Raw genomic sequence first — 25,263 nt, 5'->3', positions numbered from 1 at the left:
ACTTATGTTGTACATTACTATTTTGCTGTCTCTCTTTTCTTTCCCACTTTCTTGTGTCGATTACAATTGGCATGATACATAAACCGGCCCTTAAATTTGGCCTCAGCTGGCAAGTATGTCCTTTAACTTTGGGTGTGCACAAGTAGGCACCTCAACTTGTCTTCACTTTGTCAATTGAACACTCTAACTTACAAAATGATCGTCTAGACACCTCTAAAATTTATGTGTCACGTCAGTGCCATGTCAGCATTTGTCGTTATGTATTTAACCTTATACAATTTGAGGTGCCTAATTGTGCATATCCATTTTAAGGGCATACTTGCCAGCTGAGACCAAGTTTAAGAGCATGTTTATGTGTTATTTCTTTTTTTTTTTCAGCTGAGGATCTATCGAAAACAACCTCTCTACCTTGCAAAGATAGAAGTAAGGTTTGTGTACATCCTAGCCTCTTTAGACCTTACTTACGAGATTACAATGGGTATGTTGTTATTGAAGCATCATTAAGCATAAAATACTTATTACAAGTTGTAACAAAATTATAGGAGAATCTTGTTAATATATATGGAGTAACAAGTTGTAGAAAATTACAGAAGGCTGAAGCTTAGGATACTAACAATTCAAACACCACAATAAGACTTGAAAACACCAGTGCCTGCTCTATTGCCAGCTTCCGACATAACATATTTAAAATATCCAACATTTTCATAAGGCTTGAAAAGTAAAGGATGTTCTTGGTCTACAAGTTCTTTTGGGGCCTCTATGGTGCAATCTAGTTTTGGTAGTGACGATAACTGAATAGAGAATCTATCACCGTCTCCTGCCATTGTTACCCTATGAATAGGAGAATGCACTCGACCATTTGTCCATGCCTGTATACATTTTGCACAAAATTTTCTTTTATAGCTAGTTTTGGTATTATAATGTGTAACACTACTAAAAACATGTGAATTTTCTACAAAATGTCAGTGGAAATATGAAATTTATGATCGAAGGTCAGTCGGAAACATTTCTGACAAGTAAATTTCCAATGGATTCAATAAAGAAAAATTCAGGCCAGAACGTATGTAAAAAAAAAAAAGGATTTCAGACGCAATTAAAGTCCGGTCAAAACGTTTTCGACGAGTCAATTTTCGACAAATTCCGTCGAGATCATGTTTAGCAGTATATAATCAAGGGTGGACCCACGTACATCAGGTCGGGTTCTCAAGCACCCATTGACCCCAAAGTGAGCTATGTATATTTATATAGAAATTAACTTCTTAAGAAATAGAGCAGAGCTAGATTCTAGTTACAGCTGCTCAAAAAGGTGTAGGTAAACCAAGTGAACCAGCAGCTATTACATTTTTAAAATTTTAAAAGATATCAATTACCCGGAGCAAGACTCAAATCCTTGCCCGCTAAAAATATTTAAGAATAATTCTGGTTACTATTTAAAATTTATTATACAGAAAAGGGTCATACTTGCCCTTGCACTGACAGAAAAGAGCTATATTTATTTTTCGTTATACTTCTTTGATATATTTATCCTTTCCATCCAACTTTAGGGCCAGATTTACACTTGAACCGTTAGTTCCCTTGTCCCCACTTTTATTATCCTACGTGGTGCCTACGTGGATATTTTATCTCTGACAAATTAAATCCCATCAAAATAAAACCCGATCCATCCATATTAAACCCAACTTTGCATATTTCAATCCAGACAGTCCGTAATAAATTTCACTACTAAATCAAAGATTTTAGTCCCACCAGGAAGACCTGTATCAATCTGAACTCTAGTACAAGAAAGTGGCTGAAGAGACGACGCCAAAAGTGGTGGTTTCTGATGTTACAATGAGGGAGACACCTCAACCTAAGCCGGAAAAATTACCGAAGTCACCAGAGAAAGCTGCTCCTCCGGCCACCGGAGAATCCAAGATGATTAAAAGGAGAAGGACCTTGTCGCTGAATCCAATCCCTTTAAGGAAGAAAGTAACAAGGTTCAAGAACTCCCTAACCCTGAGCAAAAACCATTGGCTGAATTCAAACAATTGATTCAAGAAGCTCTTAAGCACGAATTCACTTCCCCTCCCTCGCCGCTGTAGGTGGCAAAGGAGGAGGATTGAGAAAAAGTAGTCATACCCCCCCCCCCTGCTGAGGCAACGGAGACAGTGCCTGTTACAGAGGCGGCAGGTGACGGAGAAGACAGTGATTTTTTTTAATCAGTTGGAGTGATGGGGATGAAATATGCAAGTTGGATCGATTTTACCGGGTCTGTTTAATATGGATGGGTCGGGTATTAATTTGATCGGATTTAATTTGTGAGAAATAATATATTCACTAGGCGCCACGTAGGATAATAAAAGTAGGAATAAGGGAAGTAACGGTTCAGGGGTAAATATGGCCTTAAAGTTGAATGGGGAAGACAAATATATCAAAAAAGTATAACGAAGGTGTCAAGACCCAGCCCCGTGGGCCGCGACTAGCACCCTACTTGGGCACCCAGACAGACTTACATATCAAGTCATCATATCCAAACATAGCTCAGATTTCATAATAATTATTTCAAACATGATTTAAATCAAAACTTGTCTTAAGCGGTCGTGCATACCCAAATATCATATCAGAACAAAAAGGAGCGGCGAAATACACATCGTCGTACATATGCACACATACAAATATACAGGCCATTTGGTCGTATCCAAATCTGATAGGTCGGCGGAATATACGTCGCCAATCATAAGTACAGATACAAACATAAGGGTCGTTCTTGGCCACCATATCAAACGGACCGCGTTAAGACGCAAATCGTAACCAAAGCGGACACATATAGGACCCTCGACCGACAGATATGACTACAGGCCTCTACAAATACAGAACGAAAACGTATGACGGGACAGGGCCCCGCCGTACCCCAAAATAGTCAAATATACAGATGCATATACATCACAAAAGATATGTACCGACATATGGGCTCCGGATCAAAGGAGCGCTCCGTAATAGCAGAACGTGTGGCCTACACTGGCAGATCACGGATCTCTGTACCTGCGGGCATGAAACGCAGCCCCCGAAGAAAGGGGGTCAATACGAAAGATGTACTGAGTATGTAAAGCATAGAATACAGAAATGTAAATCACAACTGAAAACAAACCGGATACAGAAGGGGAATACTGACCAGTATATCAAAATATGTACCAAAAACATATATACATAATGCAGATAAAAATCATGCAAAGCTCAGGAACGTGGTCACCACTCCGACGCTGGTGCCACACACAACATAACACCAGAAGGTTCAAATCTCCGTACATCCCCGAACACACATATCATCATAGCATATCACCAGCCATATCACAGCATAACTCCAAACGGAACCCGGCCCTATGGCGAGGTCTCGGGAACTGTAACACAGCATACGGCCGAATTTATCATAGCGCGCACGAACCATAACCGGCCCGGGAACCGGTGAACGAAATCATAATAAGGGCACGAGCGGAGTCGTGAGCAAACAATGCAATTTATATATTAAAATACTTTTGCAAACTTGATAAAATCATATGTTGACTCATTAGTCGAAATAGTTCGAACAATTAATCAAAACGGGGTTCATTTCACAAAAGTATCTCCAAAATGGGAATTATGGTTCAAAATATAATTTAGGATATCGTGGCAATCAAAACATTATTTTTCGATAGCCAAATTCACAAACAAAAGTCTTTTGCCGACATTATATAAAAATGAGCCTTATATAGCAAACGAAAGAGTCTCGGAGTTAGCGGGCCCACCTCGGGTCAAGTCGAGGTGGCGGACATGAATCACGGACATTTGGGGTCTATAGAAGCATACATGGAAGTTTCGAAGCAAATCGATTACATTTACAAAAGTTTCGGACATTTGAGCACTTTCTAGCAAAATATGGGTTTTATAGTTCAATTCGATTGAGTGAATAGTACTCGATTTCCATTTCGGATTTCAAGGAACAGAAGTGCCTCCGAGGCTCAAATATCGACCTAGTATACCTAAGACACGCCAAAAGAAGGAATGGGTAGCATTACATACCTTTCTTGCGGCTCATGCTCGTACAAAATCAAACGCCGTTTCGTCCAAAATCTACAAATGGTCAAAGTTACCAATTAGGAATTGCAAGACTTCAAGAATTCACTTATTTTTATTTTGTCTACCGAAATTTCGGCAGCACTTCCCCTATACATATAACACCCCCGAGGCTTAGCTCGGCTCAATATATCAACAACAACAACAACAACCCAATACTACATTTGTACCAGCATTATCTTCAAGTAATCAAGGGGCGACAAATTCCCGAAGCTATAATACAATGGTGTACTCCACATCCGACCTCCTTTGAACAACAAACAAGCTCTAAGCGAGCTACCAAACCCTACCAATCTCCATACCACAAGAAAATAATAACTAATCAGCTTATACAACTACCACAGGTTGAACTCACAGCTTCCGATCACCGTCCCATGAGTTTTTAACGAATACGTACCTTGCATCCGAGCTCAGACAATCTGATGTAGATGCTTTTAGTAATCAGTTACTACACCAATTGATCCTCCATATAAGTCCGTTGAGCATGTAGGAAAAAACTTACTATAGATCTAATTAATATAAGACATGCAATGAATATACGAAGAGAAAGAGGAATTTTGGTTCCCTATATATAAAATTCACCTCAATGTAGCACCACTTGAGGGAGTTCAGAAGATTAGGACTTCAATATGCTAGATAATGATCTGATAAGGAATATATACGAATCCTTATAAGTGAAGTAACGTGGTAACTAGTTGCCAAAGTAGAAAGTTAAAAGAGTATTGACACTATTTTAATGTAAGAGGCGGTGGGTGCATTAAATGAATCAATTGTCATGTTTCCGAGAAAACACATGTCAGGCACTAAAAAAAAAATCTTATCTTCATATATTAATTAAAATATATAATCATAAAGTTTATCCATTTATAGGATAATAAATATAAACTATTCAACAAAATTCTATAACCTGGCTACAAAAAGATATGTGTCTATATAATTCGTATCCAACTTATCTAGCAAAGGGTAAATTATACATTGTAACAAAAATATATTTTATAAAATTCTAGCATTTCAATTTATATCAAGAGTACAAATTTTTGTACTTTTAATTCTCAAAAGGAAAAAGATAACTTTCTTTTCTTATGATAAAATAATTTCTACCTTTATAATAAAGAAAATCCCATTTGTAAACCACCTGATATCATGTATATAATTTAAAGCGTATCAAAAAAAATAGTAGCAATTTTAACTATATAAAAATCATGTTTATCGATTTTTCACAGAAAGGTTACATTTAAAATAAAGTACAATATCAAGGCTATATATAATAGTTTAGAAATTCGTCAAACTTATGAGGTCTTACATCTATAACCTCATGTACGATTCTAATCCTTTGAATCCATATTGATCAACTCGTGATACATCATAACATAAACGTACGGGATGTTACATCCTTCCCCCCTTAGGAACATTCGTCTTCGAATGTTAGATTAGTCTTATAGGGTCTGTAAGTACTTCGGGGGAGTTTCTTTTACGGCCTGCACAATTGATACACATTCTCCTTGAATATAATCAAGTAGGGAATTTAGATTACCTGTGGCATAAGAAATAAGTGAGGACACTTCTTTTTCATTCCGTCCTCAACTTTCAAGGTCATTGCTTTTTACCATAAGACCTTAACAGGGGGTATATCTTTAGGGCGTAATCTCTGCGCCTGGCGATTCAGAATAATTATAGATCGTTCTTCACCAGACAATTCCTCCGTCGCTTGAATATCATTCACTGGAAATGTTCTGGACGGATCACCAACACATTTGCGGAACATGGATATCTGAAGTACCAAATGTACCGCTTTCAGATCAGATGGTAGATCTAGCCTGTAAATGACATTCTCAACTTTTCGAACAATCTGATAAAGTCCGATATGTCGCGGACTGAGCTTACTCTTTTTGCTGAATCACATTGCGCCTTTCATAGGCGATACTTTCAAAATACCCTATCGCCGACTTGGAATTCCAAGGGTCGACGCCGTTTGTCAGCATATGATCTCTATCGACTCTGGGCTGCTAATAATCTCTTTTGGATAAGTTTCACCTTACCAACGGCCTGCTGGATCACATCTGGACCGATTAATTCTGTTTCTCCAGTATCGAACTAGCCGATCAGTGACCTGAATTTTTCTGCCATACAAAACCTCATAGGGGTCATCTGGATACTAGAATAGTAGTTGCTATTATAAGCAACTCGATCAATGGCAGGTGATCATCCCAGCTACCTACGAAATCAGTAATACAGGCCCGCAACATATCTTCTAGCATCTGTATAGAGTGCTCGGCCTGTCTGTCGCTCTGAGGGTGGAATGTTGTGCTCAGACTTACCCGAGCCTTTAATCCTTCCCGGAAACAAATCCCCACAAATTAGTCATAACTGAGTACCTCTGTCAGTGACAACAGATATAGGAACTCCGTGGAGTCTCACTATTCCTTTAATACATATAGTCTGGCATAACCCTCAGCTGAATAAGTGGTTCCGACGGGAAGAAAATGGACTGATTCTGTCAGCCTATTAACCGTACCCCATGTGGAAATCATACTTCCGCGGGGTGCGAGACAAACCCGCAATGAGATCCATGTTAAGTATTTCCCACTTCCAGATCAGAATTTCCATTTCCTGAAACAGTCCACCCGGTTTCTGAAGCTCAATTTGGACTTGTTGACAATTCGGGCACTGGGCAACGAGCCTTGCGATGTCCCGTTTCATGCCATTCCATCAGTATAGACATCCGAGGTCATGGTACCTTTGAGTGGATTCGGGATAAACAGAATACCGAACATTATGCGCTCCGCTCATAATTGGCCGTTGCAGCCCTACGATGTCGGACACACATAATCTGCCCCGGTATAACAGTACTCATCCGGTAAAACCTCGAGCTGGATATTTTCCTTGTCAAAGGTCGTCTCTCTACAATACCAGAATAAACTCCTCAAACTGACGCTGTTTTACCTCTTCCATAATCGATGATTCTGCAATTTCTCAGGCGAAAATTTCAATATCTTCAGAACCGACCAAACGGGCTCCAAGGCTAGCCGACTGATGAGTTTTACAGACCAATTCTTTATTTCCGAATGTACGCCGGTCAATTCCGTCCATAGGTTCACGACTAAGTGCGTCCGCCACAACGTTAGCCCTTCTGGGGTGGCATAAAATATTAACATCATAATCTTTCAATAATTCGAACCATCTTTTCTGCCGTGAATTCGTCTCTTTTTTCTTAATATATATATATATATATATATATATATATATATATATATATATATATATATATATATATATATATATATATATCACTACCATTTCCTTTACAATACATCTTCAATCACTTGCTCATACTTACTCTAGTTTCGGAGCTGCGCTGCTTTTTCTTCCCTTTTTAGCAATCTAATCCGTCTCAGCTCGTGTGACCCCTATAAAGTTTCTAGCCATATCACACATCCTAATTCCCTTTTGGTTACCCAGAATTTCCTATTCGTCTCTCATATCTAAGTTTGCGAAAATTTTGTGCATTTCCCAGGGGGTCACCCATCCCAGAATTGCTCTGGCCCTGGCACGCTTAACCTTACAACTTTAATGAATTTAGGCACGTTAAGACCGGTATAATTACACCGATTTCCCCGCACAGCCTTTGTCACATAATTTAAGACAAATCGGGGTCTTAACAACTTTTCAAAACATTCCCGTAGCGGGTCCCACCCTGGCCTGGCGAGAATTCTCTTACTTTTGTGACTTTATGATTACCGTGTCGCCCTTCGTAAACCCTCAATATTACCTTCATGTATATATATGATTATAGACAGCCTACGAGTTTAAGTTTTTATCCCACAAATTCCGTCTCCAATCAGTCGATACTGCAAGGCATCTTCCGACCACTAGCGAAAGAAAACTAGAGTCCGACGAACTTCGCGGAATCTTTTAGTGCTTAATTCACATAATTACCTCCACGTTTATATACATCTATATATTTGAGTCGAGAGCGAACCGCTCAATTCTCAACTGCTTGTCCTACCTTTTGTATTCTTTCAATTAGAGAAAACTTGGTCGTCGGACATTTTTGCCCTTCACATGGGCTGTGCTAAAACAAAAAGGGTTGGAACATATTTCTGGTCCCTCAAATTAAATTGCGAATTTGCTACTCGTATATGCTTTCTCTAGATAAAATTTTCCGATAAGGGTGATGCTTCATACAAATGACATGGAGGGTACCTCTAAAACTTTTAATCCACCCTAATAGATTTATCCTATCGGTATCGACCTTTAAGACATGTTAAGAATTTATATCTCATTTTCCTTTTCGTATTTCTGGAAAAAAAAAATTGGGCAGAGATTCCTCTGTATTTCTTACTATCCCAAAACCTGTACACAGGAAATACCAACCATGCCTCACAGGGCCAACACATATACGTATATACATATCATATCATATCACATCATAGCCACATGGGGCTAACAATTACAGATAGAAGTATACAGATATCGAGGCTTACCTCACATGCCCAACTCAACTGCACCTGCTACACTTTTCATGTTTATTTCTCTTTTCAATGTTCGACTTTATGTTTTAATCGTACTTCAGAATACCTTACCCAACATACTTCTTTCATACCATTGCTTACCTGAGTACCGTGTAGCTTCCATTGTCAGCAGTCGCTGTCTTACGTCGATACCGCTCTCCAGCTGCAATCAAGGGTTAAAAAAAGAAATTCGTTTCCTCCAGCTGGCTCTATCGCACGATCTAAGATCCAAGGAAAGGGAACACCCTAAATGCCCTGTAGCCTCCTGTTTATAGATGCGGTGCACAACACACCGATAAACAAGACTCTACGAGACACGGCCTGTAGACATTCCGAAGACAAACCGCTCTGATACCACTTTTGTCAAGACCCAGCCCCGTGGGCCGCGACTGGCACCCTACTTGGGCACCCAGACAGACTTACATATCCAGTCATCATATCCAAACATAGCTCAGATTTCATAATAATTATTTCAAACATGATTTAAATCAAAACTTGTCTTAAGCGGTCGTGCATACCCAAATATCATATCAGAACAAAAAGGAGCGGCGAAATACACATCGCCGTACATATGCACACATACAAATATACAGGCCATTTGGCCGTATCCAAATCTGATAGGTCGGCGGAATATACGTCGCCAATCATAAGTACAGATACAAACATAAGGGTCGTTCTTGGCCACCATATCAAACGGACCGCGTTAAGACGCAAATCGTAACCAAAGCGGACACATATAGGACCCTCGACCGACAGATATGACTACAGGCCTCTACAAATACAGAACGAAAACGTATGACGGGACAGGGCCCCGTCGTACCCCAAAATAGTCAAATATACAGATACATATACATCACAAAAGATATGTACCGACATATGGGCTCCGGATCAAAGGAGCGCTCCGTAATAGCAGAACGTGTGGCCTACACTGGCAGATCACGGATCTCTGTACCTGCGGGCATGAAACGCAGCCCCCGAAGAAAGGGGGTCAGTTCGAAAGATGTACTGAGTATGTAAAGCATAAAGTACAGAAATGTAAATCACAACTGAAAACAAACCGGATACAGAAGGGGAATACTGACCAGTATATCAAAATCTGTACCAAAAACATATATACATAATGCAGATAAAAATCATGCAAAGCTCAGGAACGTGGTCACCACTCCGACGCTGGTGCCACACACAACATAACACCAGAAGGTTCAAATCTCCGTACATCCCCGAACACACATATCATCATAGCATATCACCAGCCATATCACAGCATAACTCCAAACGGAACCCGGCCCTATGGCGAGGTCTCGGGAACCGTAACACAGCATACGGCCGAATTTATCATAGCGCGCACGAACCATAACCGGCCCGGGAACCGGTGAACGAAATCATAATAAGGGCACGAGCGGAGTCGTGAGCAAACAATGCAATTTATATATTAAAATACTTTTGCAAACTTGATAAAATCATATGTTGACTCATTAGTCGAAATAGTTCGAACAATTAATCAAAACGGGGTTCATTTCACAAAAGTATCTCCAAAATGGCAATTATGGTTCAAAATATAATTTAGGATATCGTGGCAATCAAAACATTATTTTTCGATAGCCAAATTCACAAACAAAAGTCTTTTGCCGACATTATATAAAAATGAGCCTTATATAGCAAACGAAAGAGTCTCGGAGTTAGCGGGCCCACCTCGGGTCAAGTCGTGGTGGCGGACATGAATCACGGACATTTGGGGTCTATAGAAGCATACATGGAAGTTTCGAAGCAAATCGATTACATTTACAAAAGTTTCGGACATTTGAGCACTTTCCAGCAAAATATGGGGTTTATAGTTCAATTCGATTGAGTGAATAGTACTCGATTTCCATTTCGGATTTCAAGGAACAGAAGTGCCTCCGAGGCTCAAATATCGACCTAGTATACCTAAGACATGCCAAAAGAAGGAATGGGTAGCCTTACATACCTTTCTTGCGGCTCATGCTCGTACAAAATCAAACGTCGTTTCGTCCAAAATCTACAAATGGTCAAAGTTACCAATTAGGAATTGCAAGACTTCAAGAATTCACTTATTTTTATTTTGTCTACCGAAATTTCGGCAGCACTTCCCCTATACATATAACACCCCCGAGGCTTAGCTCGGCTCAATATATCAACAACAACAACAACAACAACCCAATACTACATTTGTACCAGCATTATCTTCAAGTAATCAAGGGGCGACAAATTCCCGAAGCTATAATATAATGGTGTACTCCACATCCGACCTCCTTTGAACAACAAACAAGCTCTAAGCGAGCTACCAAATCCTACCAATCTCCATACCACAAGAAAATAATAACTAATCAGCTTATACAACTACCACAGGTTGAACTCACAGCTTCCGATCACCGTCCCATGAGTTTTTAACGAATACGTACCTTGCATCCGAGCTCAAACAATTTGATGTAGATGCTTTTAGTAATCAGTTACTACACCAATTGATCCTCCATATAAGTCCGTTGAGCATGTAGGAAAAAAATTACTATAGATCTAATTAATATAAGACATGCAATGAATATACGAAGAGAAAGAGGAATTTTGGTTCCCTATATATAAAATTCACCTCAATGTAGCACCACTTGAGGGAGTTCAGAAGATTAGGACTTCAATATGCTAGATAATGATCTGATAAGGAATATATACGAATCCTTATAAGTGAAGTAACGTGGTAACTAGTTGCCAAAGTAGAAAGTTAAAAGAGTATTGACACTATTTTAATGTAAGAGGCGGTGGGTGCATTAAATGAATCAATTGTCATGTTTCCGAGAAAACACATGTCAGGCACTAAAAAAAAAATCTTATCTTCATATATTAATTAAAATATATAATCATAAAGTTTATCCATTTATAGGATAATAAATATAAACTATTCAACAAAATTCTATAACCTGGCTACAAAAAGATATGTGTCTATATAATTCGTATCCAACTTATCTAGCAAAGGGTAAATTATACATTGTAACAAAAATATATTTTATAAAATTCTAGCATTTCAATTTATATCAAGAGTACAAATTTTTGTACTTTTAATTCTCAAAAGGAAAAAGATAACTTTCTTTTCTTATGATAAAATAATTTCTACCTTTATAATAAAGAAAATACCATTTGTAAACCACCTGATATCATGTATATAATTTAAAGCGTATCAAAAAAAATAGTAGCAATTTTAACTATATAAAAATCATGTTTATCGATTTTTCACAGAAAGGTTACATTTAAAATAAAGTACAATATCAAGGCTATATATAATAGTTTAGAAATTCGTCAAACTTATGAGGTCTTACATCTATAACCTCATGTACGATTCTAATCCTCTGAATCCATATTGATCAACTCGTGATACATCATAACATAAACGTACGGGATGTTACAGAAGGCAAATTTAACTCTTTTCTATGAGTACACCAGCAAATATGACCCTTTTCCATTTATTATATGTGGGAATCGAAGCTTCGTCCAAGCGGCTGGCAAAGCTTAAGCAGGTTTTAAAAGCACTTAATTATGTAGAAATAGTGTTCACTGACCACTTTTTGACATTCTCTTTGGAAAGTAGTCATTGTCGTGGAGTTTGAAATTCTAAAGGAAAACTCTATGACAATATCTTAGAGTTTCACATGCGGAATTTAAAGATCCATGGTAATGGCTAGTCTCCAAATACATGGGCTGAATAGTGGATATTTGTGAATTTTGCCCCACAAATATGTATAACTAATTTATTTAGAATCCAGTAACTTGACTTTTCAAAAATCTAGAACCAATAAACTCAAGATTTTGAATCTGTCTATTCTCCTACAACAAGTTATAAGTGACACTTACCATGAGGGCGTCTCCAGACAAAACAAGGAAGGAATTATGTGCAATGTTGACCCACTGATCTCCATTTTTGTTGAGAACTTGCAATCCATTTACTTGATTTTGTGATATTATGGACAAAACAGTAACATCCGTGTGGCCACTAGGGCTGTTCAAAACCGAACCGCTATCGATAACCCAACTGCAAAATTGGCTTATTGGCTTAATGGTATTGCATCAACGGTTGGGGAATGGATTAAAATTTTATAGTTATCGGCTTATCGGTGCGGGGGCGGATTACTCAATTTTCTTATCGGGTAAACCGTTAATCCGTCAGAATTTGTCATATTTATATTCTTAGCCCTAACAAATAAAATATGTATTGTGATTGTAACTTGTAAACCTAAAGCTAAAGCCTCAACCTAAAATATGTATCTCTATTTCTGTTAATTGTGAAACCTGATTGTTTTCTATCAAATAGTTCATTCCCTGTTTCTTGTTTGCCTATATTGTAGTTTGCTAATTTTCTTGGAAAACTGTTGCTACTTGCTACGGTATTTTTACTAATATTGAATCCAACATTTCAATCTTCTTGGTTATATTCCTATCCCTTTTTTTTTTGGAGGATATCAGTATCTTCTTTATAACCTATAAGGTAAAAATATTACATTTTGAGTCATTTTAAAGGCAAGTAATTTCCTTGACTACATGTGATTTTATCATTCATTTTTCTCTTAGATTTAACCGATACACCGCCCGATAACCGTCCGATAATTGCTAATCCGATACCGAACCAACCGATATCTTATAGGTTGGCTAGCGGATTAGCACTTTTAAAAGCCGATAACCGTTAAGCCGAACCGTTAAGCGTAATTATCCGTCCAATCCGCCCGATAAGCAGCCCTAGTGGCCACTCAATCCAATTTTATTTCTGTCTTCACCTTGAGGTGCCTTGTAATGGCTAAATCTCAAATTCGTTGGGCTCCAAGAATTCATCTTTAACATAATGTTTTAGCCCCAAGGTCTCCAAAACCATCCTTTTTACAATTTTATCCAACTCCACAGGTGACTTTGAGTAGGACTTTACCACATTGCTGCCAAAATTAATAAAGGTACATATATGTTAAGATTAAAACTTACAACTTGTAGAAATATATACTAGTAAGCAATAACACAATGATTTCTAACGGAAAACTACTTTCTCAAAAAAAAAAAAAAAAAAAAAGGAGATTTTTGTTGTACCAAAAGCGTCTGTTAAAAAGTACTACTCCCTATGTTCCAATTTATGTTGCACCGCTCAAATGGAATGGAGATTTAGAAAGAAAGAACTATTTGTAAACATGTGTTACAAAACAAGTTGTAGACATTTGTATGACTGTAAACATCTGATTAAGGGTAAAATGAGAAGTTTGAAGTTAAATTTTCTTCTAAATATAGAAAGTTTTCATTATTTTTTGGACAAACTAAAAAGGAAACTGCATCACATAAATTACGAGGAGGAAGCATGTAGCTGTCGAAATTTATGAGGCCAGCGATGTTGACTGGATACAAAGCTTAAGGAAGAATGAATGACTTTTGAAACTCATGGTCTAAAACAAGTCGCAGATAAAGCTGGCTATAAAGATTCTCATTATGGTAAACACGAGGATTTAAAGTTAAATTGTCTAGAAAATACCTTATTCTTTTTAAAACAGACAAAAAACGGAAATACAACAACAACATATTCGGAGAAATTCCACAAGTGGGTCTGGGGAGAGTGACTGTGCACGCAGCCTTACACCTACCTTGTGAACCACAAGGTAGAAAGTCTGTCTTAGATTGACCCTTGTCTTGAGTAAAGCTTGTCAAGACTAAAAACAAAAATATATCACATAAATTGAGTGGAAGCCACATCTAACAAAAGAAGTAGACATACCAACAGTCGGGTTTTCCATCATGAGGCCAAAAGATATTGGCAAACATTTCAACACTTTGAGATTGGAGCAAGTCAGATACTGACACACTTTCATACAATAGTAAGTGTGGAATCTGTCCTAAGTAGCCTTGCAATGGTTTATCTGATAAATTTTTCAGTTTGGTCTCCAATGGAAATTCAAATATTTCTTTTAAAGTACCAAACATGGATTCCCTAATTTCACTTGGAACATTATCATATATTGCTTCAAAGCAACCATATTCTTGCAAAGCTTGAAAAACTTGAGCTTTTGTTGAGTGCCAATGTGTAGTGTCTGGTTTTAGCTCTACCTTGCAAAAATCTGTTGTGGGAATTTTCACTTCTTTGGATGTCATTTTGACAAAACTGTTAATTGTCTTCTATTATTACACATTACTATATATAGGAACATAGTTGTCAGAGGCATTACATAGTAGGTACAATATTTTCCCTGTAAAGAAAAGGTGGTGGGGTTACAATGTTATATATTACTCTCTCTATTCCAACTTATGGGGCATTTTTTCTTTGAATGTTGTTAGTGCCAGTTAGATTGGAGTTAGTTTAAACTCATATATTGCATGTAATTCATGCAATATAGATATTTTGTTATTTTCTTTTAACATATTATTATCGTTGTTCCGCAAAAACTACACATCATTGGTTTAGAACTCCAACGTAACATAGTACACACTCTCTCTCTCTTCCAATTGATTTGACCCACTTTTCTTTTTAATTAGTCCCAAAAGGATTGTTATGTTTCTATATTTAAATTATTTTTATTTTACTCTTAATGAAATAATTTATATTAACACAAACATTTAAAATTCGTTTCATGCTATAAGTTTCAAAAATATATCTGTTTTTCTTAAATTTCGTGCCAATCCATCATAAATTCGGTCGGAGGAGTACTACTTAATACAATTCCTTCGGTCAATAATAAGTGTCTCTTTTTAAGGTTTTGTTTCTCATTAAGAAAACCAATTAATAATATTAATTATAAAAAGACGAGATAATGCCATTAAGGACCAGCCAATAGACGAGATAATGCCAAAACAAGCTTCTTGGATAATGCACAAAATTTTCAAAGCAAAAAGGCAGTTTGAAGAGAGTGGAATTAATGGCACTCAGTTGGACAGCTTCTCCATCAACTTCACGTACAACAAGCTTAGAGGAGATTTTGCCAAAGTTTCACGAAGGAAGATGATATGTAATAACCAAGGGGCCCCTAAGTGGATCTTCATCTCATACCTAGCAATACAGGGAAAGCTATACACCAGGGACAGGTTACTCAAATGGGGGATTATTGATGATGCTGAGTGTGCTATGTGTGGTTTGGAAACTGAGTCAGCTGAACATTTATTTTTCAAATGCCCACTGTCTGTCGCAATCTGGGGAAAGCTTCTCCAATGGCATTGGTACTCAAGACCAGTCCTGGCATGGAAGGATGAACAACAATGGCAAAGATTGTATGCTAATGGCAAGAACTCTAAAGATGAGATATACAGGGTGACATTGGCTGGTTGCATTTATACAGTATGGCATGAAAGGAATTGCAGAATCTTTCAACAGAAAATGAGGACAGTTGATGTGCTAACAAAGTTGATAATCCAAGAAGTTATATGTCGAGGAACCATGAAGCCTAAGTTAGCTAAGTAGATTTATGCAATTGAACACTTACTTGTAATGTGCTAGCTTTGATACGATCATAGGTCACTGATATCATGGGGCTCCCTGTCCATGAATCAGTCTGAGTTTTTGAACATACAGCTCACTTGGTAAATAATACTACAATTAGTTTTAAAAAAAAATACTTTCTTCGTTTCAATTTATGCGAGCCCATTTGATTGTGCACGACATTTAAGAAAGAGTGAAGACTTTTGAAACTTGTGGTTCAAAATAAATCTTGAATATTTGTGTGGTTATAAATCATTTCATAAAGTGATTTTTTTTTTCAAATTAGGAAAGAGGTCATTCATTTTGGCATGAATTAAAAAGAAAATAAGTTCATATAAATTGAAACAGAGAGAGTACTAATTATAAAAATTATTTGCAAAAGTCATAGACAACCCCTAAACTTGTCTACAAATTCCTCATGGCCACCTCAACTTTGTACCTATTGAACACTTATACTATTCCGGATTTGAACCAATTAGATACATTTTTAATAATCTGCCAAAAATGTAAAGTGTGTTAGTTAAACTTGCCAGTGACGTGGTAAGTGACAAATTAACTGTGGACACATGACATTTAAGTTCTATAATAATTAAAAATTATTTTAGTGAATGAAAAATGAAAAAGGAGTATTTTATGCAAAAAAGAAAAGGACCCTACCGCCCCCATCACAACACCCTTCCCCTGCTACAGAACCCCGTCCCCAGCCACCCCCATTTCTTCTTTTCTTCTTCTGTGATATCAATATGTTTTCTCTTCTTTTATCCATCTAAAAGAAGATTCCACTGATACAAAAACTTGCTTCCTCGACTAATTTTTCACTGATATAAGGAGCAAAAAAAGGAGGATGTGATACAAGTTAATGGATACAATCTTTTGGTAATTCAAGAACGTAATTTTTTGAGTTTTTATTGATTTCTTTTGGGTTCTTTTCCTTCTTGTATTGTGGATTCTTTAGAGATTAGAGGTTTTTTTTTTTTTTTATATATATAATCTCAGAGAAATTATTTTCAGAATCATTTCTACTTGCCGCAAAAAATGGAGATTCGCCGGAAAAGTTTTGAGACCCAAATCTGATATTTTTTTTTTCTTGATGGCCAACTCAGATTTGAAAAAGAAAAAGAAATGAAATGAAAATGGTGGTAGCATTTTTAAATCTGAAGAAAGAAAAACGACGAGGCAGTGGCTAGTGGCAGAGATGGTGGTCATCATCCAAAAGAGGATGAAAAAACTTCGGAGTGGCAGCGGTGATGGAAATTAAAAATGACAATGGTGAAGTGGCCGGAGAAAAAAGAGGAAGGAGAAGAGTGGATGGCGGCAGCGACGGGGTTGGTGGTCGATGATGGCAAAGTAAGATGAAGAAGAAGATAAAATAAAAATTAAAAAGGAAATGCTTAATTAGATTACCCTCCTCACTAAAAAAAAAAAAAAAAAAAAAAAGGTTACCCTCCTCACACGCTTCAACTAAGTGCAACACACACATTATACCAACTCAGTAAAAAGTATTCAATAGGTACAGGCTTTAAAGAGTTCGAGTGTCAAATTGAAACAGACTTAGATTTAGGTGGCCATTAGAAATTTATGAACAAGTTGAGGGGCGGTCTATCACTGTTGCCTTTAATTAAATTACCCTTCAACTCTTCCCAAGCATGAAAAGACAACTCTTTTAGAAAGTTATATATATGATTATTTATTAGAGCAAGGGTCAATTTAACTAAAATAATTAATATCTTCTTGATTTTTTATGGACATTTATTTTAGATTAAATTTAAAAAGTGAAAAAATACTTATTATGGACCGGATGGATTATAATGATTGCCCTATATTTAAGCTTACATCCTGTATCCAACATTAAAATAGTTTGTAAACAATCATGTCAACCACAAATAAAAAAACATCGAAACACATGTGAGCTGATTAATAATACTAGTTTCTATTTTAATTTATGTGATTAACATGTTAAGTTTCCTCTTTTACTAATTAATTTATCATTAAGGGGGAGAAAAGAAGAATAAAAATGGAGTGGCTCAATATTTAATTGAAACCACTTGTCCCAACACAGAAGACAAAGCAAATTGTTTACTTAAAACTGTTTAGTAATTACGTCATGCATGAGCTAAAATTCACGCCACTTGCTTTAAAAAATCATTTGTAGCTGATTTTATATTTAAAGAGTTGCTTATTTAAATAGAAATATTAAAACTGATAATAAACCGTCAGTGTATATTGTAAGAAGGTACTGGTAAGCAAATTTTCTATAAAATGACTGAAATGCCCTAAAATTTATTTACAAAAAATCTAATTTTAAAAGATTACATATAAAATAGAACGAATGATGTAATAGAATAGAGAGATAATTAAAAGAATTTATTTTAGAAAGAGTATGTAGGCGATTATAAAAGATATTAAAACACGCTACAAAGCTGATTTGGCAAACTATCAGTTTTTCCCTTTTTCTACTTGAACTACTCGACTAGGTATGTTTTAATACATAGTTGGTGATAATTCATATAGGAAAAAGAAACAACTGGTATTTGGGTCATGAAACTCACGAAAAAATGATAATTCACGTGTTTGACCATTATCTCTTGTATTTAATATCGGTCCTTTAGTTAAAAGTTTTTTTCCTTGACCCGGACCAAAAGTGAACCCATTTTGCAAAGATAAAGGAACATTTGTGTGCAGCATTAGATAATAGGGACCTAAATGAACCTACTATTTAAAGGTAAGGGACTATGTAAGATGTTTTCTCAAAGAGAAATTCTGCAGATGTCATTTCACCCACTCAAATTTTATCTTTTGTGTTTTACCCATCTGTTTGTTGATGCTCATATTTTCTTTTCTTCTATCCTTCTCTCAAATTTGTCTTGCACTGATTTTGCAGCTTTATTGCTAATGATCTACCATTGAAAGGTTAGTTGCCCTTAACTACTCTGTCATTTGTTTAAACTTGTTACAGCAAAACAACACTTTTAGTGGCTTATCAAAGTATAAAATTTAGCTCCTTGCCCTATATATAACTATGTTGGTCAAACTCATCAAAAGAAATACAACCGGGTGCATGTCGCCCCAAAAGTAGTATTTTTTGAGGATTTCACACGGGTGTGACAGCATTTTTTAAGAGTCCGATCAACATAGATGTATAATACAAGTCTATATTAGGATAGATCTAAACAACATCCTAAGAATTCATAAATTTTTTACAAAAGTCAAATAAAATATATGAAATAAAAAAATCGGGTGAGGAGGGTGGGGGGAGAGGGGGGGGGGCACGGTGGTGGTAGTCGGGTGGGCGATATTGGTTGGGAGGGGGAGTAAGGGGTGGCGTATAGGTGGGTGGGGGTGGTAGGGAGCAGGGGCAGGGGTGGGTAGGAGATATTTTTATGAGTAAAAAAGAAACTTTGAAGCTCATATTTGCCGACCCAACTCGCTAAATTGTTGGTTACATGCGCTAATTTTCTAAATATGGGCTGAAATTGCCAGCTCTACTTGTAAGTAAGGACCATTTAATGTCGCTTCGCTGCTGCAGTGACCAAAAGTTGGCTGCTGCAGACGGCAGTGCAACTTGTTGCGCCCGCTCCCCCAAAATTTGCAAGTTGGTCAGCAATTAAGTGAGCCTCTCCGTGACAATGATTGACAAGAAATCACCTTGCATGCTCATTTGTTGTGCCTCCCTGATGTCTTCTTATATCTGCACTGAAAGCTAGCTCAAGAGGCGACATTGTTCAGGACCATATAAAGAGGCCAAATGCTCGTTAAGCCACTGATGTGGAACTTAACCCACTGTTATACTGTAATAGACATGATTAAGACTAATAACTTACCTGATCTTATTTAATTTAAGCCTGCCTTTTTTGCAAATCTGCATATCAAGTTATCTGAAATACCATTGAACTCTCGCAACTTGCAGTTTTCAGGTCATAATTGGAATACAAATAGATATGGCTTATGCTAGTGTTGCTTCTCTTATGAGAACAATGGAATTGGTTTTGACATCCAATTTGCCAGTGCAATCTCTAAGTCAAGAATTTCACGCTCTTCGTGAAAAAGTGAGTTCCCTGGAAGTAATTCTCAAGGACTTTGAGAAAAGCAATGTTTCTGGGGAAATGACAGATTTGGAAGCACAGGTAAAAGAAGTTGCAAATGTTGTTGAATACACAATTCAACTAAGACTAACAGAAGCTGTAATGGCAAATGATGAAAAGGTGCATGAGAGGCTTTGTGATAGCCTAAAACAAGTAGTAGAGGATGTTCATCGTGTCTGGAAAGAGTCAACAAAGATTCAAGATAAAGGCAAACAAGCATCAAAGGAATCTTTGGTTAAAGATTTTTCAAGTTCAGCAAAAGATATTCTAAATGTTAAGAACAATATGATTGGACGTGATGATCAAAAGGAAAGGTTGTTAGAAGATCTGATTCAATATAGTGGCTCTTCTCGTGAACTCAAAGTCATCCGGATCATCGGAATGGGAGGCGTCGGTAAAACAACTTTAGCAAAAAAAGTTTATAATGATGCGTACATTCGTTCTCATTTTGATGTTCGTGCCTGGGATACTATATCTCAACACAATGTAAAGGAAATCTTGCTGAGCCTTCTGCATTCCACAAAGGGTGACTCATTTGACATGGACGATGAGGCATTGTTAACTGACATGCTACAAAAGAGTTTAAAGGGTAAGAGATATTTAATTCTATTAGATGACATGTGGAGCAGTAAGGCATGGGATGATGTGAGATTATGCTTTCCGAGTGAAAACAAAGGGAGTCGAATACTGTTGACTACCCATAACAATTAAGTAGCTTGTTCTGCTGGTACGAAGAATCTTTCTTTGCAGATGAGTTTCATGGATGCGGATGAGAGTTGGAACCTTTTCCAAAGTATTGTGTTCTCAAATGAAGAATTACCATCTGATGAGTTCGAGATTATTGCGAAGCAAATTGTAGACAAATGTCAAGGCTTACCTCTAACTGTTGTCGTGGTTGCTGGGCTTCTCAAATCAAAAAGGACAATAAAAGATTGGGGAAATGTTGCCAAAGATGTCAAGTCATCTGTCACAAATGATCCGGATGAACAATGCTCACGTGCTTGGGTTGAGTTACAATTACTTGACCAGCGATCTGAAAGCATGCCTTCTGTATTTCGGAATTTTTCCAGAAGATTGTGAGATTTCAGCGAAGAAGTTGGTGAGATTATGGATCGCCGAGGGGTTTCTGAAGTTGGAAAAAGACTACGAGGGGGAGGCTGAGAAGTATTTACAAGATCTTGTCGACAAATGTCTTGTTCTCGTCAGCAAGAAAAGTTCGGATGAATCAAAAATTAAATCATGTAAGGTTGATGATCTAATATATGAGTTGTGCTTGAGAGAAGTTCAAAGCCAAAATATTTTTGTCATGAAAGACATTGAATATGATGAGTACTGGGGTTCTTGTAGGGCCCTTCTTATCCCTGGACATCATCATTTGATTAAGAGGCAGACCTATGATGAAGACAACAATCTCTTGAATCGAACTCGTTCACTTTTCTTTCTTTCTAAATACCGTTTAAGATTTACTCTCAAACCAGGGCTTAATCATTTCAATTTGCTTAGAATCTTGGACTTGAGCTTCAAATAGTTCAAAAACTTCCCTCCTTAGATATGCCTCATTTGGTTGAGGTATCTTGCAATGCGAGGGGGTTTTGACATACCTTCAGAAATTTGCAGGTTATGGAATCTGCAAACATTCACTGTTGAAAGTTCTCAGTCGACTTCTACAAAATTTTCAGAGACAATTTGGGAACTGATGCAATTAAGGCACCTGGGACTCAAAAGATTTAATTTGCCAAATGCCCCAAGTGTATCTGTTGGTGAAGAGAGACACTTTGTTCTTTCAAACGTACAAACTATTTCTGGCTTGTCTCCAATAGTTGCACAAAGGAGGTTATTTCAGGGATTCGGAACGCTAAAAGATTAGAAATCTTTGGAGTTGCAGGTGACTATAAAAGTTTTCAAGAATCTAGACTTCTCGAAAATCTAGTCCATCTACATCAACTTGAAACATTGAGTCTTCAAGTTGATGATCTGTGGTTAGACCACAGTATTTCACTATTAACCAGTCCAAGTGCAAAAGCTTTTCCAGCAACGCTCAAGAAGTTAAAGTTGGAAGGAACTTATCTAAGGTGGATGTACTTGAACATCATACGTGAGCTACCTAACCTTGAGGTGCTGAAGCTGAAACCGAATGCTTGTTACGGCCGTGAATGGCACTTAATTGCGGATGGATTTACTCGATTGAAGCTTTTGCTAATTTACGGATGTTATCTCAAGCACTGGAAAACCACGAATGACAGTTTTGCTGTCCTTGAGCGCCTCGTGATTAAATATTGCGAATATTTGGAAAAGATACCCATTGAGTTTGCAGATATTCACTCACTACAACTAATTGAGTTAATGGACAGTGAGCCGGGACTCAAAGTTTCTGCTCTACAAATTCAACAAGAACAAGAATACATGGGAACCAAGCCCGCGGATGTTCATATCTCATATACATAATTCGGTCCATGTAAGTATAACAATATACTTCAGAATGAACTTCCCATAATTGTTTATGACACTTAAGCTTATCTTTATAAAGGTTAGACTCATTTCTCATTACCGCAAGGTTATACAGTTATACTCGTCCATTTGCAGTGCTTTTGCTTGCTATTCTCCAAGTTATAGTTGTCAAAAGAATAAGTATTTTCTGAATGCCTTCATTCTGAATGAACAAGAAGACTTGATGCTTCGTGTGTATTGCGTGAATATAAATTTTGCCAAAGAATTAATTAAAACAATTATCAAATTGATTCCATGTCACTATCTCCCCTTATGGCTGGTCTAGTTATCCTTCATGTTTCTTTCCTACAACTAATTAATGAAAAGCATAATTTAATCTAATTCTGTAGGATATTAGCTGAAGAGTTTTAAGATTCCTATGGAGTTTGCAGAAATTTACTCAGTACAGCTCATTGATTTAAAGAATTGTAATCATTATTCTTGTGACTTTTGCTGAGAGAATTCAAGAAAACCTCGAAATAAACCAGTCTTTCCTATATTGTATTCCAATATGAACTTCCAACGATTGCTTCTGAATCTTAAAGTGTGTAGCTTTTATAGTGACCAAAAAATTATTTTGATTCTACAAATTAATTTAATAAAAAATGGTAACTAGATTAGAGAAAGAATGCAAAATCAGATGGTGCTAGATGTGGTTATTTTTTGTAGTTGTAGATGAGTATTTGCCTTCAAATATTTGGGGCCGCCTTCCAGATTTGTAATGCGCAAATTATTGTAGGGAATTTTACATAAATGACTACACTTTGGGGGTTAAAATTTGTCATAGCTACAGTTTCAATATTTACATTGCGTAGCTACAGTTTCTTCGCTGTATTCAAAAAATGGCTCGCTGTATTCATAAAACGGCCTAGCTGTATTCATGAATACAACGAATAAAAAAATTTCAAAAAGTTTTTTCATTGTATTCAAGTCATATGTATTCAACTCAGCTGTATTCATGTCAAATGTATTTAACTCAGTTGTATTCATCTATAGCTACTTTTTGTATTCACTTTATTGTATTTAAAAATCAGTGGTATTCAAACAACATAAATACAAAAAATATTGTATTCAACTTGTTGCTAAAAAATTAATGAATACACTGAATTGTATGCTAAAAAAATTAATGAATACACTCATAAAAGAAACACTATTTTCCAGATCTACGACCGGATCTAGAATTAATGGCGGCGAGACGGCGGATACATACTTCTTTGTTGCCTCCCCATTTTTGCTCTACAGCTCCTACTTATTTTGGCTGGACCGCAGCTTAAGAAGGTTCACATGAACCAATTGCCGCATATCTTCATTAGTCTAGTTAAGCGATCTGTATTGGTGTTGCCCTGTGCACTTACCCTTTGTTGAGTATTTTCTGCCTTGGTCTTTTTGCCATCATCGCCGTCAGTGAGGGGAAGAGAGAGAAGCTGTCGCCGGAGACGCTCGCCGGAGAAGATGACTGGTTGGTTGGTGGTCGGAGCTCGTTCGTCGGAGCTCCGGGCACTGAGAGCAGAAGCAGTAAGATTAAAAAAAAAAAATTAGAAATAATAATAATAAGGGAGTATTCTACTTTAAATATATATGTGGCTATTAATTATATTTAACATACTACTCTTAGCTATAGGATGTAATTAATTTAAACTATATCTACTAAATTTAAATATGTACTATAGTTAGTTATGCCACGTAGAATTCCCATTATTGTATTGGCTTGTATTAAGAAAATACCTCAAGACATTTTAACCATAGTGCATAGGATGAAGACGAGGACGAGGAGGAGCTCCACAAGGATTCGAGATAAAGTGTCAAGAATTTCCTCACCTCTTATGTCAAAAGGAAGGAAAAAGAAGCCCACACAATTCTACATTGATAAATGTCATTTAATTGCACGGTTTTCCCTTCAAATGGGTTGATCATTAATTTTTGTCCTTCAAAATTGAACTTATGCCTAGCGGGATATAAATTCTTTAAGGGTGCAAGTGGAACTTGTGTGATATTATGGTGCAAAAATATAAATTTACGTCCCGTGAATAAGTTGTTTGTCTTGGCAGCGAAAATTAAAGACCAGCACAAAATAGGGTAAAAGTGCAAATGACCGGATAAATGTTTGACTGATTTATATACTTTGAATCAAGGAGAAAAGGCCGATATCTTCCTCAGCTTCTTTATCTTGTAACTCTTTTTTATTTGTTTTCAGTGCGCTTGTAAATTCTGTTAAACATCCTTGCACAAGTAGAATTCTAAATTCAGGACTGTCGGCTGAAGCCTAAAGCCACTAAAGCAGCGGCTTTAGGCCCCAAAATTATTTGTACTATATTTAATTTAAATAATTATATATTTATTATTAGTGATAAATAATTTTCTTAATCCTTTTATTGTCAATTATTTATTAATTATTACATACTTATTTTCAAGGTTTATGCTACTTTTTAAAAATATGATTGATGTAATTACAACTGGAAGTTGTAGTCAATTAAATTTATAATTACTTCCTACTTTTTAATGTGATTTAATTCACTTCAACCTAAATCAATATAGTTTATAACTTTGGCTTTGTAAGATATTTTATAATTCTTTGAGTGTCATTTTTAGACATTTTTCAAACTCAAGCTAAGTAGTTTATAAATGTCTTTAAGGCATAATAATCACTATACTA

At 36.7% G+C, this 25,263-nt stretch overlaps 2 protein-coding genes, 1 long non-coding RNA gene and 2 pseudogenes across 3 annotated transcripts; 3 read left to right on the top strand and 2 right to left on the bottom strand.

Annotated features, from left to right (window-relative positions):
* Window positions 1-8,607: 8,607 nt before the first annotated feature.
* On the bottom strand, window positions 8,608-11,321 carry LOC132636392 (uncharacterized). Its single transcript, XR_009581239.1, has 3 exons — window positions 11,021-11,321; window positions 10,567-10,617; window positions 8,608-9,552 (listed from the first exon to the last, which is right to left on the bottom strand). It is a non-coding gene; the product is annotated as an uncharacterized LOC132636392 (long non-coding RNA).
* A 2,033-nt stretch (window positions 11,322-13,354) lies between these two features.
* On the bottom strand, window positions 13,355-15,033 carry LOC132636391 (probable 2-oxoglutarate-dependent dioxygenase AOP1.2). The gene is made up of 2 exons (XM_060353244.1): window positions 14,350-15,033; window positions 13,355-13,528 (listed from the first exon to the last, which is right to left on the bottom strand). Exons 1-2 carry the CDS (start codon window positions 14,721-14,723, stop codon window positions 13,396-13,398), a joined length of 507 nt encoding a protein of 168 aa, XP_060209227.1. The 5' UTR covers window positions 14,724-15,033; the 3' UTR covers window positions 13,355-13,395.
* A 378-nt stretch (window positions 15,034-15,411) lies between these two features.
* LOC132637752 (uncharacterized) lies at window positions 15,412-16,023 on the top strand. The gene has a single exon (XM_060354796.1). It carries the CDS (start codon window positions 15,412-15,414, stop codon window positions 16,021-16,023), a length of 612 nt encoding a protein of 203 aa, XP_060210779.1.
* A 2,774-nt stretch (window positions 16,024-18,797) lies between these two features.
* On the top strand, window positions 18,798-21,681 carry LOC132636390 (putative late blight resistance protein homolog R1A-10; annotated as a pseudogene).
* LOC132637750 (putative late blight resistance protein homolog R1B-16) lies at window positions 21,679-22,685 on the top strand (annotated as a pseudogene).
* Window positions 22,686-25,263: the final 2,578 nt, after the last annotated feature.

This window comes from Lycium barbarum, chromosome 4, assembly GCF_019175385.1.
Source record: "Lycium barbarum isolate Lr01 chromosome 4, ASM1917538v2, whole genome shotgun sequence".
In the NCBI taxonomy this organism is placed as follows: Eukaryota; Viridiplantae; Streptophyta; class Magnoliopsida; order Solanales; family Solanaceae; genus Lycium; species Lycium barbarum.
This window is presented reverse-complemented; position numbering and strand designations above follow the sequence as displayed.